This window comes from Taudactylus pleione, unplaced genomic scaffold, assembly GCF_031769625.1.
Source record: "Taudactylus pleione unplaced genomic scaffold, aTauple2 ptg000095l, whole genome shotgun sequence".
NCBI classification, from domain to species: domain Eukaryota; kingdom Metazoa; phylum Chordata; class Amphibia; order Anura; family Myobatrachidae; genus Taudactylus; species Taudactylus pleione.
In genome coordinates this window covers 5,853,359-5,869,001 of record NW_028284497.1, presented here as the reverse complement: position 1 = coordinate 5,869,001, position 15,643 = coordinate 5,853,359, and the positions used below count along the sequence as shown (strand labels likewise).

At 43.6% G+C, this 15,643-nt stretch overlaps 1 protein-coding gene across 3 annotated transcripts in view; it reads left to right on the top strand.

Annotated features, from left to right (window-relative positions):
• LOC148526534 (receptor-interacting serine/threonine-protein kinase 2-like) overlaps nt 1-15,643 on the top strand; it is a 72,800-nt gene that overhangs the window by 12,063 nt on the left and 45,094 nt on the right. For all 3 annotated transcript variants that reach the window (XM_088469933.1, XM_088469934.1, XM_088469935.1), the window contains one exon: nt 7,941-8,102. In XM_088469933.1, coding sequence (XP_088326059.1) covers nt 7,969-8,102 — 134 coding nt within the window. In that variant the 5' untranslated portion in view covers nt 7,941-7,968. The remainder of the gene's footprint in view (nt 1-7,940; nt 8,103-15,643) is intronic.

Here is a 15,643-nt window from a genome sequence, read left to right as displayed (position 1 = left end):
TAGTGACATGACCCATCACCGAATAAAAACAAGCATAGAAACATACGTCTCATGTGCAAACGCTGTAAACAGCGCAAGAGTGCTAAAGTTGTAAATATATTCAAAAAGTAGGAATCTAGAGTACAATACTTAAACTAATGAGTACCTACACAGGCACATCGTAATATCCTAACAGTTAATATTTTAAGAAAAATATCAGATCGGAACACTTAGGGTGCATACACACTAGACGATATGCTCCCTGAGCGATATCGTCTAGTGTGTCCCCGGCAGGCTGTGCTCAATGTCGTTCATGACATTGAGCACAGCCGCTGAACAATATCATTAGCGATATCGTTCAGCGCCGGGCTCTCTCACCCATTCCCTGACATGCAGCAACCTGACGAGGTCGTCAGGTTGGCCTGCATGTCAGCCCGATGAACGAGGATGACGAACGACCCGCGGGAACGCGCGTCGTCGTCATCGTTCATCTTTTTTGTGTTAAAAATGGACGATAAAGTGGACGACTGAACGATAACGATATCGTTATCGTTCAGTCGTCCACTTTAATCGCCCAGTGTGTACGCACCATTACAGAACATAATTAATTAAAGTCCATGCTAGAGAATGAAAAACATACCTAGTATTAAAGTATTGTGCCAATCTACAATATGTAGGACCATTAAAGCATTGCAAATGTATCTACATGTGCTGGAAAATATAACATCACACTGCTGCCAAATTAATCCATGTTACCTACAAATGATTGCTTACATACGATATAGCAAAAAATTGTAAATGATGTTACAAAGAAAAAAATGAACATTTATAGAAAACAGGACAGAGACCAATATTCATTTAAGCCAAAAGGGGCTATACAATTCATTCGATGTATCCACTTGGCCTCTAGTCGCAAGAGGATCTTCTCCCTATCACGTCCTCTTGCAGAAGGTGGTACTTGGTCCACAACTTTATAGCTTAATGTTGCTAATGGATGCTTCTTTTTGCTAAAAATGGCGAGCTACTGGCTGGTCCGTTTCTCTCCCACTCAGAGCCAATCTGATGGATGAGCGGTGCTGGGCCATCCTCTCCCGAAATTGGCAGATGGTTTTGCCGATGTACATAAGTCCGCAGGGGCACCTAATAGCATAGACGACAAACGTACTTGTGCAGCTAAAAATGTACTTAATGGCGATTTTTCGGCCAGAATATGGATGTGTAATATAATTACCACTCTCCATATACCGACACCTATAACAACCTGGTTTTTTAGTTAGAAAATTAGCCAATAAAGGTGAAGACTGAAAACCGGTAACGTCATTCTTTACCAATCGATCTTTCAGATTGGGACCTCTTCGTTATCCTTGCATAACTCTGGTATTTTTTAAACATTTTAAGGTTGGGTCAGATGTAATAAGTGGCCAGTACTTTTTAATGGCATGGTTAGTTATATGACTTGCTGCAGAGAAGGTATTAACAAAAATCATATTGTTTTGTTTAACTCCCTGGGACTTAAAGGAGGTTCGGAGAGAGCGCATTTAAGCACACCAAATACCTTCAGCAGGGCTATTCGGGGGTATCCATAGTGATCCCCCATGTCAGTCTATCTTTTGTGGGGTGTCAGGCTGATTTCCCCAAATCTGCCTGTTTCAGTTTCGCCGGGACGCGTTTTCGTGTCCTTTGAAATTGAATAGGGCGAAAAGCGGCCGCGTGCTCAAAAAGTGTTTTCTCCAAAAACATGCGATGTAGGCGGACAGTCCGGCAGGGGAAATGGTCGGGACTTTTTGCAGCTAATTGAATATGCCCCTAGATATGTCGGCTAATTTTAAATTTGTCCTTCCGATTTTCCCTATGTGCATTATTAGCCCTTTTAGCCTCATTTACTCTAAAGAGAAGATTCAATTAGCCACTAATACTACGTTGTTTATCTTGGCAGACAACATTGCTGGTCTTAGCTTGCATCCCATAAAGTTGCGATCAAACAATAGGTCCCACCCTAATTACCCAATCTGTGCACAGCCAAACATCACTCAAGGCTCTGTAAATGAATATGCACCTTAATTCTAAATGAAGCCTCTGGTAAGTACATTTCTGGGTGCACTTGGTAAACATTGACAATAATACTAGAGCAGCGGTTCCCAAAGTGTGTGCCACGGCTGCTGCGGATGGATGGTTCATCAGCAAGTCAAACGATCGTACTGCCACCTTAGCAGCCCGCAGTCATTTACACAGCACAGCCGGCCCCATGCTGTGCTTCTGGCTCTCACTGTCAGCGCTGTGCGGCACCGCCCCCTCCTACTCTTCCCAACTTTCTTCTACTGCACCTCACGGCTCACAGTGGGACTCCTGGACTCTCCTCTGTTTAGGTTAGTAATACCCCTTTTCCACCAAAATTCCGGGTCTGACCCGGAGTTGGAACAGAGCTCCTATCCAGATCAGACCCGGAATTTATCCGGCGCCGCTCACACCGGAGTCGGGTCTGCATAGACCCGGCTTTCCCGGCATGAAAGTGGACGCTTGGAGATGACGTCATCTCCAAGCGCCACTGAAGCCGGACCAATCGGCCGGCTAGCAGCGCACTCCAGGTCATCGCAACCCGGAGAGAGGCCAGCGACGACTGTGTGTTTGTAATAGCAGCCAGCCAATGAGAGTCAGAGACTCTCATTAGCTGCTGCGTCGTCCGCGGAGGTAGCCACTCATGAGCTCCGTGTGCCGGCTCCCCCCGCAGCATGTGATGGGAGAGACGTCATACATCATGACGTCTCTCTCATGCAGGAGAGGAACGGCCGGGACTCAGAGCAGACAGCGGCGGTCGCGTCGGGAGCAGGGATCAGGTAAGTTGTATTTTTTTTTGTTCTTTGTGCGTTTGTGTGTGTGTGTAAGCCTGGCACTACAGGGGGGGGGCACTGAAATAGAGGGTGGCAGCTACCAGGGGTACTTTATGGGGGGGTGCCCGTTACTGGGGGGAACTGTATAGGTGTGGCCACTACTGGGGGCACTGTATAGGGGGGGACTAATACTGTGGTATACTACTGGGGGGAACAGTATGGGGGGGGAGACTACTACTGGGGGCCCTGTATAGGGGGGGCTACTACTGGGGGCAATGCAGCATAGGGGGGATTACTACTGGGGGATTACTATTGGGGGAACTGCATTGGTGGGGTGGGGGGCGCCAGTCCATTACATTGCCAGGGGCGCTTGGATCACTAGATACACCCCTGCTCACTGACACATTTTAAAAGATCTACAGGTGGAGCTAATTATATCACTAGTAATTGCACTGTTTGGGGTCCTGAGGACCGAGTTTGAGAACCTGTGGTCTAGAGCAGTGATTCCCAACCTCGGTCCTCAAGGCACACTAACAGTGCTGGTTTTAGTGATATCCATGATTGTGCACAGATGGTTAAATCAAAATAACTGAGGTACTAATTAAGTCACATGTGCTCAAGTCTGGCTATTCCTAAAACCTGGACTGTTAGTGTGCTTTGAGGGCCGTGGTTGGGAACCCCTGGCCTAGAGCATGGAACAGCAACCCTATATTGGCCTCATACATTTTTAAATGCATGAAGCTAATCTGTGTTCCCAGATTACTATCTGAATTTTCACAACCCGGTGCTCATAGAGGAAGTGGTTATACGAGTGGTTCCCAAACTTATTTACTTCACGGCATCCTTAATGTCTCGTTAGGTTTTCGTGATAAAGTGTAATGATAAAGAAAAGGGATAGCATTTATATTAAATTCCATATATGCAATTTTAATTAATAATTCCAACTATGCTGCCTCAAAACTTCAGACACTGGCCCTGATTTAGAGCCGGACGCTCTGACAGAGCGCTCGCTCTGAATCAGGGCCATCCCTGCTCCTATTTGGAGCGGCCTCCTGGCCGCTCGCATAGCTGTGGGTGACCACCCACAGCTATAGCAAGCGGCCAAAATGATGGTCGCGATGGTCAAGATCATGGCGACCATCGGGCTTGCGACGAGACCCTGCGGTAGGGTCTCGCTTCCACAAGCCCAGGAGTGCTTTTGGCTCTATCAGAGCCAAAAGCCCTCCCACTATCATCACTAGTGATGTCAGTGGGGCCGGACCCAGACGGTAGGCATTCCCATGTGAACGCCTCCGTCTGGGCAGCCACGCCCCCGGCACGCCCACAAAAGGGGGCGTACTGTCAATCACTATCGACAGCACGCCCCATATGGTGCGAGACCCTTAACGATGGCTTGGCCGTCGCTATTCGGGTCTCGCGCATGTGCACGACGGAGCCGCCTCCGTCGTGCGCATGCACACTTGGGCACCATCGACCCGCTTGCGAGCGCTCAGCGCTCGCAAGCGGGTCTGAATCAGGCCCACTGTGTCACAGCCTGTCACTAACCTAAACAGAGGAGAGTCCAGGAGTCACACTGTGAGTCATGAGGTGCAGTAGTAGATAAAGCCAGGAAGAGAAGGAGGGGGCGGCCCGGGCCGCACAGCTCTGATAGTGAGAGCCAGAAGCACAGCATGGGGCCGGGGCCGGCTGTGCTGTGTAAAGGACTGTGGGCTGCTAAGGAGGCAGCGCGAGTCCCGAGCAGCTAACTTATAGACGGATCATCCACCCGCAGCACCCCTGCATCAACGCCACGGAACATCTGGGAGCCGCGGCGCACACTTTGGGAAGCGCTGCGTTGCACATTGGCAGAAGCAGCATGCACACATGAGCTGTGCTGCAGATACCACCTCTGGGTGTCCGTATCTGACTATATGCAGGCATCCATCGGATGGCTGGCAGCCATCGAAAACCAGCTATTTGATGGAAAAAGCATTTCCACTGGATCAGGAACAACGATGGCTGCTAATCTTCATTTTCTAATGTCCAACCCTAATAGCATACAGCAGAGCGGCAGCAGAAGCCTGTCACACAGCAAAGAGGACAGTGAGGGAGCAATGAGAGAGATAGGGCCATATTCAATATGGGAGCGAAAAGTCTGTGTTGGACTTTTAGCTCCACATCGGAGGTTAGAGTGAGGATAAAGTATCGGGCGTGTGCCCGCTTATCCCCGTATTCAATTTCAAAGGAGCAAAAACGGGACGCGGTGAATTTGGATCTATGAAAAAACGTGAATTTTTGGGAAATGTGCCTGAGACCCCCCTAGAGATGTCCAGACATGGGGGATCACTATGGGGGTTTGTAATAGTCGCGGCAGATGTTTTTTTGTGGCTATGAAGAAGTGGTGAAGAATTGCACTTAGATTTTTTTTTTTTTTTTAAATTAGTTATTCCTATCAAATTTGGGGTACATGAAAATGGGGGTAAGCATATTTTTAAGTCCCTAAAGTTAATTTAAAAAATTCAGCAAAAATGCACCTCCCGATACTCTGCGCAATGAAGAAAAAACCTGTCGTACACTTGGGGACCCCTCTAAATTTAATATGACTATTTTAGAAGTGTGTTCCCTATTTATTTATTTTTTTAACCCCAAGATTAAAGTTCATTTTTTGTGGTGCCCCGATTTATTTATTTTTTTAATCTTTTTTTGACACAGTTTATTTTGAAATGACATTCCCAGGCTTACAAAAATAGCCTGCACCCCTAAACTCCAATTCTGCACTTTTTTTCGCCACCTATTTCAGTGGTGAAAAGTTATCCCTGTTTTTTTTTCAAATACTTTTCGAACCTGCGAAAAGTCTTTGAAATAGAATACGGGGATAATTGAAATAGGTGAAAATGACATTCCGACATTTAGCTCCAAATTGAATATGGCACATAATGAGGGAAATGGATATGAGAGAGGTATGGAGGGAGGGGATAAATAGAGAGGCAAATATAGAGGTGGGCAGTAAAAGAGTTATGAAGGACGGGAGCAATGAAAGTTATGGAGGGCAATGAGAAAGGTTTGACGGGGCAGTAAGAGAGGGGTTAAAGTGAGAGATATGCATGGGACAATGACAGAGATATGAAAGGGCAGTAAGCTATGGAAGGGACTATGAGCCATATTCAATTAGAGGCGAAGTTTTCGCCTGTCCGACTGTTCGCTTCATTCGCCTGTTTCAGAGGCGAATTTATTCCGTGCTCGTCCCCGCTTTTCGCCTAATTCAATTGCAAAACAGGCGAACACGGAAATAGGCGAATGCGGAACAGGTGAAAAGTACTGAAAGAATTGGGGAAATCAGTCTGTACCCCAGAAAAAGATGCACTAACATAGGGAATCAATATAGATGTGTACTAATAGCCCTACTAAAACTATTTTGCGTACTTAAGTTGTGTAAATTGGCTGCTATTAGCGTCTTTGGAAAAGTGGTGAAGAATGGCATAAAGCTGTATTTTTTGGTGAAAATAAGTAGTCCAGACAAATTTGGGGAGCTTGAAAATGGGTGCTAGCATATTCTTATGTCTCTAAAGTGAAGTTTTAAAAACCGTGAAAAATCCACCTGCTGCATGCACCTGCAATCCCAAAAACACCTTACCCATACTTGTGGACCCCCAAGAAGTATTTTTCGCTACTTTTAATGTTTATCCCCCCACTTTTTAAATTTACACCCCAAAAATGACATGTCTTTTTTGGGGTGTTCTTAGGTTTTAGTTTCTGGTTTTTTTTGCGTATTTGTCCTTTGGGGGCTGTCCCAAGGGGTCTGAGTTGTTTCCCCATGTTTGCACCCCAAAATAAAGATTTTGCATTTGTTTTCACCAGCTATTGATTGGAGAATAATTTTTGGAGAATTGTTTCCACTTAGGCAAAATTGTCCTGGAATTGAATTTGGCGAATTTATTTTAGGCGAATTTTTCACAAAAAAACAGGCGAATATGGCTTTTCGCCTCTAATTGAATTCCCCTCAATGTGTGAGATATGGAGAGAAGGGACAATAATAGACACCCATCTATGCTAATGCTTTTTGTTCAAAGGTTACTAGAAGAGATGACTATTTTATTATTATGCCAGATAAAAGTGTGCCAGGGTGTTATCAGGTCTAGCAGGGTATGATCAGCTTCCCTTTTCACATACAATATAAATATTGTGGATGCCAAAGGTTATTCAAAGCTGCCAGAATCAGTCTGTTATATTTTATTTGTGTCCAATTACCAACTACTTTATAATGTTTATGTCTCGAGATGCAGAATGAACCATTATATATTGTATGTAGGACTGTACATTCAATACAAGCCAGTAATCTAGCTTCCTGATTTTAATGTAATATGTAATTTGAACAGAAATATAAAATAATTTAATGTATATTACATATAAAACATACAGACTTACTTACTTGCAGGACCAACAAACAGATCAAGGAGGCACTCTGGGGACTTAATCTAGCAATTAGCACTCCACGCCAGGCAGGACTCTGTTTCAGTTTTCTTTAATTAACTTTCCTCAGGGACACATAATACATATGAATACATACCTTAAATATCCCATCAAATAACACCTCCTGTGCAGAGTGCTCATTATGCCATGCGGAACTTCTCCATCCTGATGCTGCGGCACCCTCAGCCATGTGTTTATATCATTATGTGTCTCTGTTGAAAATTCATTAAAGAGAACTGAAACATTGAATATACCCTGCCTGGCATGGAGTGTTAATTGCTAGATTAAGTCCCCAGAGTGCCTCCTTGCAAGTATATTATTTAATATATTCGAGGAGGGCATCGGGGCCTAATGACATTTAGTTGGAGGGGAGTGCCAGTACTTCTGGACTTTCATATGCACCTAGACATGAATCTATGCTATGGATTAGTAAAACATACCCCTGGTGATAAGGGTCAGTTGCCACTTTATTCTGTCGTAGGGGCAATATATTTCTAATAACAATATACATATATCTTTTAGCTGGCACACTGGTAGCGAAGGGTTGCCTACCCCTGGCTTAAAGAAGGTTGGAAAAGCTGTCATCTAGAACTCTTGCTTGAGACATACTTTTAAAAGTTACTTACATTGACATGTATGTAAATCTTATTATTATTATTTGTTATATTACTTTGTCTTCTTTAGATAAAATGGACTAAATCTCCCTTGAGGCATGAACAAGGAAAAATATGTGCTCTGCAATTCGCTGTCTGACTGGAAATTAATTGGCCGTGGATCCTTTGGATCTGTATATAAAGTAAAGCACAATGATTTAAAGTTAACTGTGGCAGTGAAAAATCTTAGAGAGTAAGTATCACCTGTGTGGGCTGTGCTCTTGTTCACTTGCTGTATTACTCACCTTTACCCACTGATGTTAAAATATCCGCCATATGGCTTATGGGTAGGAGATTTATGTTGTGCACAGATGGTGCATGCAGACACAAGATCTTTGACTTAATTTTGAAGATATGTTCACCAAAAACTTCTGTAGACTAGCTTGTATGCTACTGTAATCTGACTCCAGCATGATCTGAAAATCTGAGACCATGGTCCAAAGTTAAGGGTTTGGAACGTATGTCCGGAGGCAGATAGGATTTTCCTGGAGATGGTCTACAATCCTCTAAGCTAGTACAGTACTGGCCAATATTACACTTCCTGGCTTCAATATAGGGTTTAACTCTGTAGTGCCCTTTATCTGTGGAACCAAAAGAAAGACAGGGAGTGTCAGCTTTCTTATTTATTGCTATAAGATTAACATTAAAATGGGCCAAGGAGAGTGATCACCATGCCTGTCAAGGATTTAGTCGCTCAGTGTTTTACAAGTAGGATACGTTTTTGTGGTCAGTAAAGAAGTCAGTGTAGTAGTAGTGTGCTTAATTAGTTTTTTAAGGCCCTGCCAGAAGGTGTTGAACATTGCCACATTATTTTCAGAAAGCTCAGAGGCTAAAGTATGAAACTGTACTCATACTGACCCACAGTAGAAGCTCCTTGGCGAAACCATAGAAGAGTAGTCGCAGCGGAAGTCACTCTGAAGGTTCATCAAAGACCATTTTAAAAGCATCCAGAAAGGCAGTACAGTTACAGAGCAGAGGATCGATGTGCTCCCACAAGGCAGAGGCTCAGGCTAGTGCCTGAGCAGACAAATGGCAAAATAATACAGTAAATGCCTCTTAAGCCTTTTCGGAACCAAAGCTCCCTGGAAGCAATTCAAGTGTATCTAGCATTGGTTAAGAAACCCTCCGCACTTCTTAGAATCCCCGTTATATTTAGGGGGATTAGGAACCCAAAGATTACTACCACTAGATGCTTCTGGTAGTGATGCCAGAGAAGGCTTTAATTGTTCAGTCAGACTAAAGGTAGGTTGCAAAGCATCCAGATGATGAGCTACTTTCTAAATAGTGCATCATTTTTGCTGAGACGCCTCACGTGCAATTAAATGTTGAAGCAAACCTTTGCAGAGGGACTCCCAATGGCATCTATCCAATCCACCCAGGCACTATCACATTCCTGGGTGGATTGTATGCTGTCAGGCCAGGATTTGTGTGGTTAAGGTCCAGGTGTACAGATTAACAGACCCCCCAGTCTTCACCAAGAACCGACGCAAGGCAGGAGTCCACAGGTTGTGGCTCTCTAGCTGCTCCCAGTAGATGATGGTGTGAGAGCACAACAGAAGCGAGTTACAAAATCAGCTGGCAAGAGTGGTCAGGGTCACAGACAGAGTCATGTTGAGGTCTGACACAAGTAAATAGCCGATTGATATAACAAGCCGAGGTCCGGAGCACAGGGAGGGTACCAAAATTTAGGGACAAGTTGAGGTCAGGGGCATAGGCAGAGAATTGTAGACAGCAGAAGTGGATCCAGTACACAAGCAGGAATCACAAGCAATGGTAGAGCAAGGTAAGTGACCTTATACTCTGCCAGTGTGACATCCCTATGAGAGACGCCGGAGCATACCCGCATACACACTGGCCAAATATAGATGGACGCCGGGCAATCCACTGACCAGGAGAGCAGACTGCCCGGAGACATTACTGGACCCAGTAAGTCAGTGCTGTATCATGATCTATAGCTGTCAATCTACAGCAAAAAAAGAGTTGTACATTGGGAGCTGTACATTACATTACATAGGAAAACTCAAAAGCAATACAATGTGGCTGAGACCAAGGAAAGAGGAGCATATCCAATAAGCGTAATTTTTACAGCACGGGGAAAGTTCTGGGTGTAGCCTTTCCCCTGCGCTGTAAAAATTCTGGTGATGTGCAGTAATACACTAATTCCGAGTAAAATGTGGAATCGGATTCTCCACACTTAATTACCAGAGGAGTAACTGAATTGGTCAATGCCGACAATTAGCCCTGTGACTAATTGGATATGCCCTAGAGACTGAAAGAAGCACTGATAAGACAGTCAGACATACTGACATGGCGGGCAGACACGCTCATTGATGGAGCTCAAAAGATGCATTCTATTTGCTCAAATGCTTTTAATGCATAGCAAGGAGAAATCCCAATGAATGCCGTTCGACTTTTTGGAACTGAACCAGTAAAAGCCTGTGTCCTCTTTGGTACAGCTACTGCTTCTTTACCAGCTTGCCATGGGCCTCTGGATGACCTACAGAAGGAAAAACCAAGGACTCATATGGCCATTGAAAAATTACACTTTTTAAAAGTGTAGAAGAGAGAGCGTAGATTTACACCTTTTTTTGTATATTCAATGTTTATTAACAATCACAAGAACAGCCAAGTAATAACTTATATAAAAGACAATGTAAAATCAATCATTGTGAATGCGTTTTTTAAAAATGACATCAAAAATAATATCAAAAATCGAGAGGGGGAAGGGGGAACATGGGGGATTTAGGAAAACACATCAAGGGAAAGAGGGTCAAGGGGGAAATGGTAGAGGCGTCGGATTGGATAACCTATATATAAAATCTTTTAGCCACAAAATATAGTACCCAGATAAAAGAAAAAAAATAGTGTTCCCTTATCTGCTCAGTCTATCACAAATGGTCCCGATATTCAGTAGATTCTTTATATTCCAGCCAGGCAAAACTTGTGGTAAACTCCTGTTGTCTATCCCGATTGGAAGGAGATAGAACTTCCATATCTATATACATATCTAATCTATGAAACCAAGCATCTATCGGAGGGGGGTAAGGAGCCCTCCAATAAACCGGGATTATTGCTTTTGCTGCATTGACAAAATGTTTAAATATAGACTTCTTATATCTAGAGATAGGTAAGTCTATTATATTAAGAAACCAGGACCTTGGTGATTTGAATAATCGTATTCCAGAACATCTGGAGCTTAGGACAAGTCCACCAAATATGGAAGAGGGACCCTGGTATATCTCCACATTGCCAACAGGAGTTGGGAAGACCTGGGAACATTTTACACAAAACACTTGGATAACTATACCATCTGGTGAGGAATTTAAAATGCATCTCAATCACGGATATACTTTGAGAAGATACTTGAGTATAAAGAAAACATATTTCCCACTGCCTATCAGAAATGGTGAGTCCCGTTTCCCTCTGCCAAACTGTGGTAAACTTGGGAAAAGAACTATAATGAATTTCAGCTAGCAATTTATACACATCGGAAAGAATGTGACGAGGTGCTACAGAAGAGACGCATAAAGCTTCAAAGGGAGTGAGAGCCATAGAGAGTGAAAACCTAAGATATGTTTGTATAAAATGTTAAACATGTAGGTATCGCCATATCTGACTACTCGCCAGAGTCCATCTTTCCTGAAGGGAGGGGAAGGGGACAACAGGGGACAATATTCTCCACCAGTTGACCAAGGCGAAGCGGGTGAGATGAGCGCCAATGTGGGAATGAGTGTGGATGGAGACCTGGTACAAAGTCAGAATTGTAGAAGAGGGAAGTAAGAGGTGAAGGTGAAGAGGAAATGTGTCGGAGAGTCCTGTGTTTCAGCCAACGTGATAGCGTAGGAGAAATCGTTGGGGGTGTCAGGGATGGGGGAGTCTGTATCCAAGGAGTTATATTAATGGGGATAGATAAGAAACAATTTTCAATACAGACCCATTGTATAAAAACTACCTCACATCCATTCAACTATATGAGAAGAACAGCATGATAATAATGTAAAAAAATTAGGGAGTTGCAAACCACCTTGGTGTTTACGTCTAAAGAGGGTACTGTGTTTAACTCTAGGATGCTTGTTAGCCCATATAAAATCCTGGACTACTTTATGGAGGTCTTTAAAAAAAGAGATGGGAATATGTATGGGTAGGGTTTGTAAAAGATGGGGGATCCTTGGTAGAATATTCATCTTAATGATATTAATGCGCCCTAACCAGGAGACTTGTAGAGGAAGCCAACGCTGAAGATCCATTCTGATGGTCCTCAGAATCGGGTCAAGATTTAAATTAACTAAATCCAAATTATCTCGTGTGAGAAGTACACCCAGGTATTTAATATGGGAGGGGTGACATACAAAGGGAAATGCTTAATCCTAATACTATGGTGTGAGGGGTGTTTACATTTAATGCAATTGATTTGGAAGCATTGATTTTAAAATTGGTTTACAAAAAAAATTTATGAAATTTAGCATACAGACTAGGGAGACACAGAATGGTTAGTAACGAAAACCAGAAGGCCATCTGCATACAGCGCCAGTTTATAGACGTGGGAACCCACCTGTACACCGCCAATATCTGGGTTCAGCGAATCGCCCTTGCTAAAGCCTCCATACATAAAACAAACACCAAAGGAGATAGGGGACAGCCTTGCCTGATGCCGTTAGAAATATCAAAGGAGGATGAGAGTGTGCCATCCTGACTCTGACGTTTGGTGATGCTATACGGACAGAGGCCCTGATTCAGAGCCGGACGCTCTGACAGAGCTTTCGCTCTGAATCGGGGCCGTCCCTCTGAATTTAAGAGTGGCCCCCTGGCCGCTCGCATAGCTGTGGGTGACCACCCACAGCTAATGCGAGCGGCCAAAATGATGGTCGCGATGGTCAAGACCATCGCGATCATCGGGCTTGCGTCGAGACCCTTGTGGTAGGGTCTCGTTGCCGCAAGCCCTGGAGTGCTTTCGGCTCTATCAGAGCCGAGAGCACTCCCACTGACATCACTTGTGATGTCAGTGGGGCCGGCCCCAGACGGTAGGCGTTCCCATGGGAACGCCTCCGTCTGGGCAGCCACGCCCCCGGCACGCCCACCAAAGGGGGCGTGCTGTCACTCACCATCGACAGCACGCCCCCTTTGATGCGAGACCCATAACGACGGCTTGGCCGTCGTGATTCGGGTCTCGCGCATGCGCACTTGGCCAACATCGACCCGCTTGCGAGCGCTCGCGATCGGGTCTGAATTAGGCCCAGAATTTTAGTAGGACAGTTAGGACCTAGACCCAATCGGTGCAGTACCCTGGACATAAACTGCCAGTTCACCCGATCAAATGCTTTCTCTGCATCTGTGGACAATAGGATCATGGGGGTAGAGGAGTTGTCAGCATGATGAATGAGATTGATAACCTTGGTGATATTGTCTCTTACCTCAAGGCCCGGAACAAATCCCACTTGGTCCTGGAGGCGAGAAGCAATCATCTTCGCCATCAATTTTGTGTCGACATTTAACAAAAATATTGGACGGTAACTAGAACATTGCAATAGATAAAGGCTGCGCTAAACCCGTCAGGTCTGTTGGGGATGCTTCCTTTGAGATTAACGGGTTCACCTTCCCTGAATATAAATCTTAGTAAATAATGGTACCTCTGGGGCTTCACTCTCAGACTATATATCAGTTGACAACACAATCTGGATATATATATTCTAGATTTATTATGGTATTTCCTAATGTGCAAGTGTACAATTCAAAGGTCACAAAAAAAAAGTCACAATAATTAAAAATAATACCTAATACCGCTATGCATACATATATCACAAAGGCAAAAATAAAAACTCTGCAATCCCTAATTAGCTGTAGCAATGATGTGGGAGAGAAACGCTACTGAGCGTTTTTCCTTAACCCTCCAGTTAAGATAGCACTGTAGGGTATAGTAAAAGAAGCCCTTTTCTAAGAGTTTTAAAAAGTTTAGGTTAGTAGACAGAGTTGTCAAATGGATAACAGGTGGTCTCACCGTAATCTGCTATGCACTGATGTGGTAATCCAACGGACATTGATAAGAAGTATAGGAGTCGTTTGCCGGCAAACGTGTAGGGTATCTGGCGCAGTGCAAGCGTCCGTGATGTCCCCTTCCTCGTGTAAGATATTTGATTCAAGGATTGTAATAAAAGTGGGGCCAATTTGTCTTGAAACATTTTATAGTAAGAAATAGTGAAGCCGTCAGGCCCAGGACTTTTACCTGACAGGGAGGCAGCAATAGCAGCCTCAAGCTCCAGCAGGGAGAACGGGCTCTCAAGAGAGGCCCCTATCTCCTCCGGCAAACTGGGAAATTCTACTGATTGGGCGCGTACTAAACTAATAGATGATTATTTACAATCAGTAGATTTTCAACTTGATGTACCATGGGCGGATCATTTAGGCAAATTGGTACCAAACCAGTGTTTTGTGTTGACGTTAAGTGCTCTATCTAAATTACCTCCTTATGGAGGTGATTCAGTGGTGGACGCAGTAGAGACTGCAACTATATTTATATAAATAATTTTGTGTCATAATGCTTAAAATATAGTAAATTATATAATACAAATTGCCCTTGTTTATCACCATGCTGCCCCTGGCATTTCCCTCTTCATTGGGCTATTTTGCTTATAGTAAGGCCGGGTACACATAAGGCGATATATATAGGATTATATGTCATTTTGAGGCAAATTGGGTTGACAGATTGTGCACATCTCATAGTGTGTACACTTAATCGCGCATTGACGCTTGTCTTTCCTCGTATCTTCTCATCTGCTGCTGCATGTTACATGGGAAGATGTGGTAAACAATGTGTTGCACATTGTGCAGTGTGTACGCCCCCCAACTGCACACAAGACCACAAGATGTATTGGTCCAATCTTTCCTCTGAAGATATCATCTGAGCTGCCAGTGATCTACGCAATGATTGCATAGTGTGTACAGGGGAAAAGATTAATTCTATTCAACACATCAACATGGTATATTGTGCTGTCGTTCGTAAGATTGCATAGTGTGTATGCTCTATATCATGTGTTCTGGGATGAAGGGAAAGTGCAACAACCATTGCTGCGTCTTTTGTACAATGTTCTGATGTGTACCTGGCCTTACTGTAAAAGAAACTGCTCAGTAATATGTAGATATTGTCCTCCCTCTTTGTACCTCATCTTAAGACACAAGTCAAAACTGACATTGTCATTGAAACAAGGCTAGTATTTTATTAGGGTGACATATAATGGAATCAAATTCAATACATTTTAAGTTACTTTTGTACATTTAATTTACCTGGTGGTATGTGAGGATGGAAACTGGTGGGCTGCAAATACTGCATTCCAATAATTTAGCCCAAACTTTAATTAGTCAGTTTGTGCCTATTTTATACATAATGATAATGATATGCACTTATAGGGATATATATACTAAAGGTCGATTTTCATCAATTTAAAATCGATCAGCATCGATGTTGTGTTTCTGGGGTTAAATCACACATTTACATATAGTTAAAAAAAAAAAATGTCTGTTAGTAAATCTGTGATTTAGCCCCAGAAACACAGTATCAATGTTGATTGATTTTTATCAATTTTAATTAAAATCAAACCTTTAGTAAATATACCCCATAGGGTGGGAACCTGGATAGGAATTTTCTTCGTTGTTGTTGTCAATAGGGTTATATTAGAGACGACAGAAACTCCAGACTATGCTGAAGCCTGGACATCCTCATATTAGAAACACACAGAATTC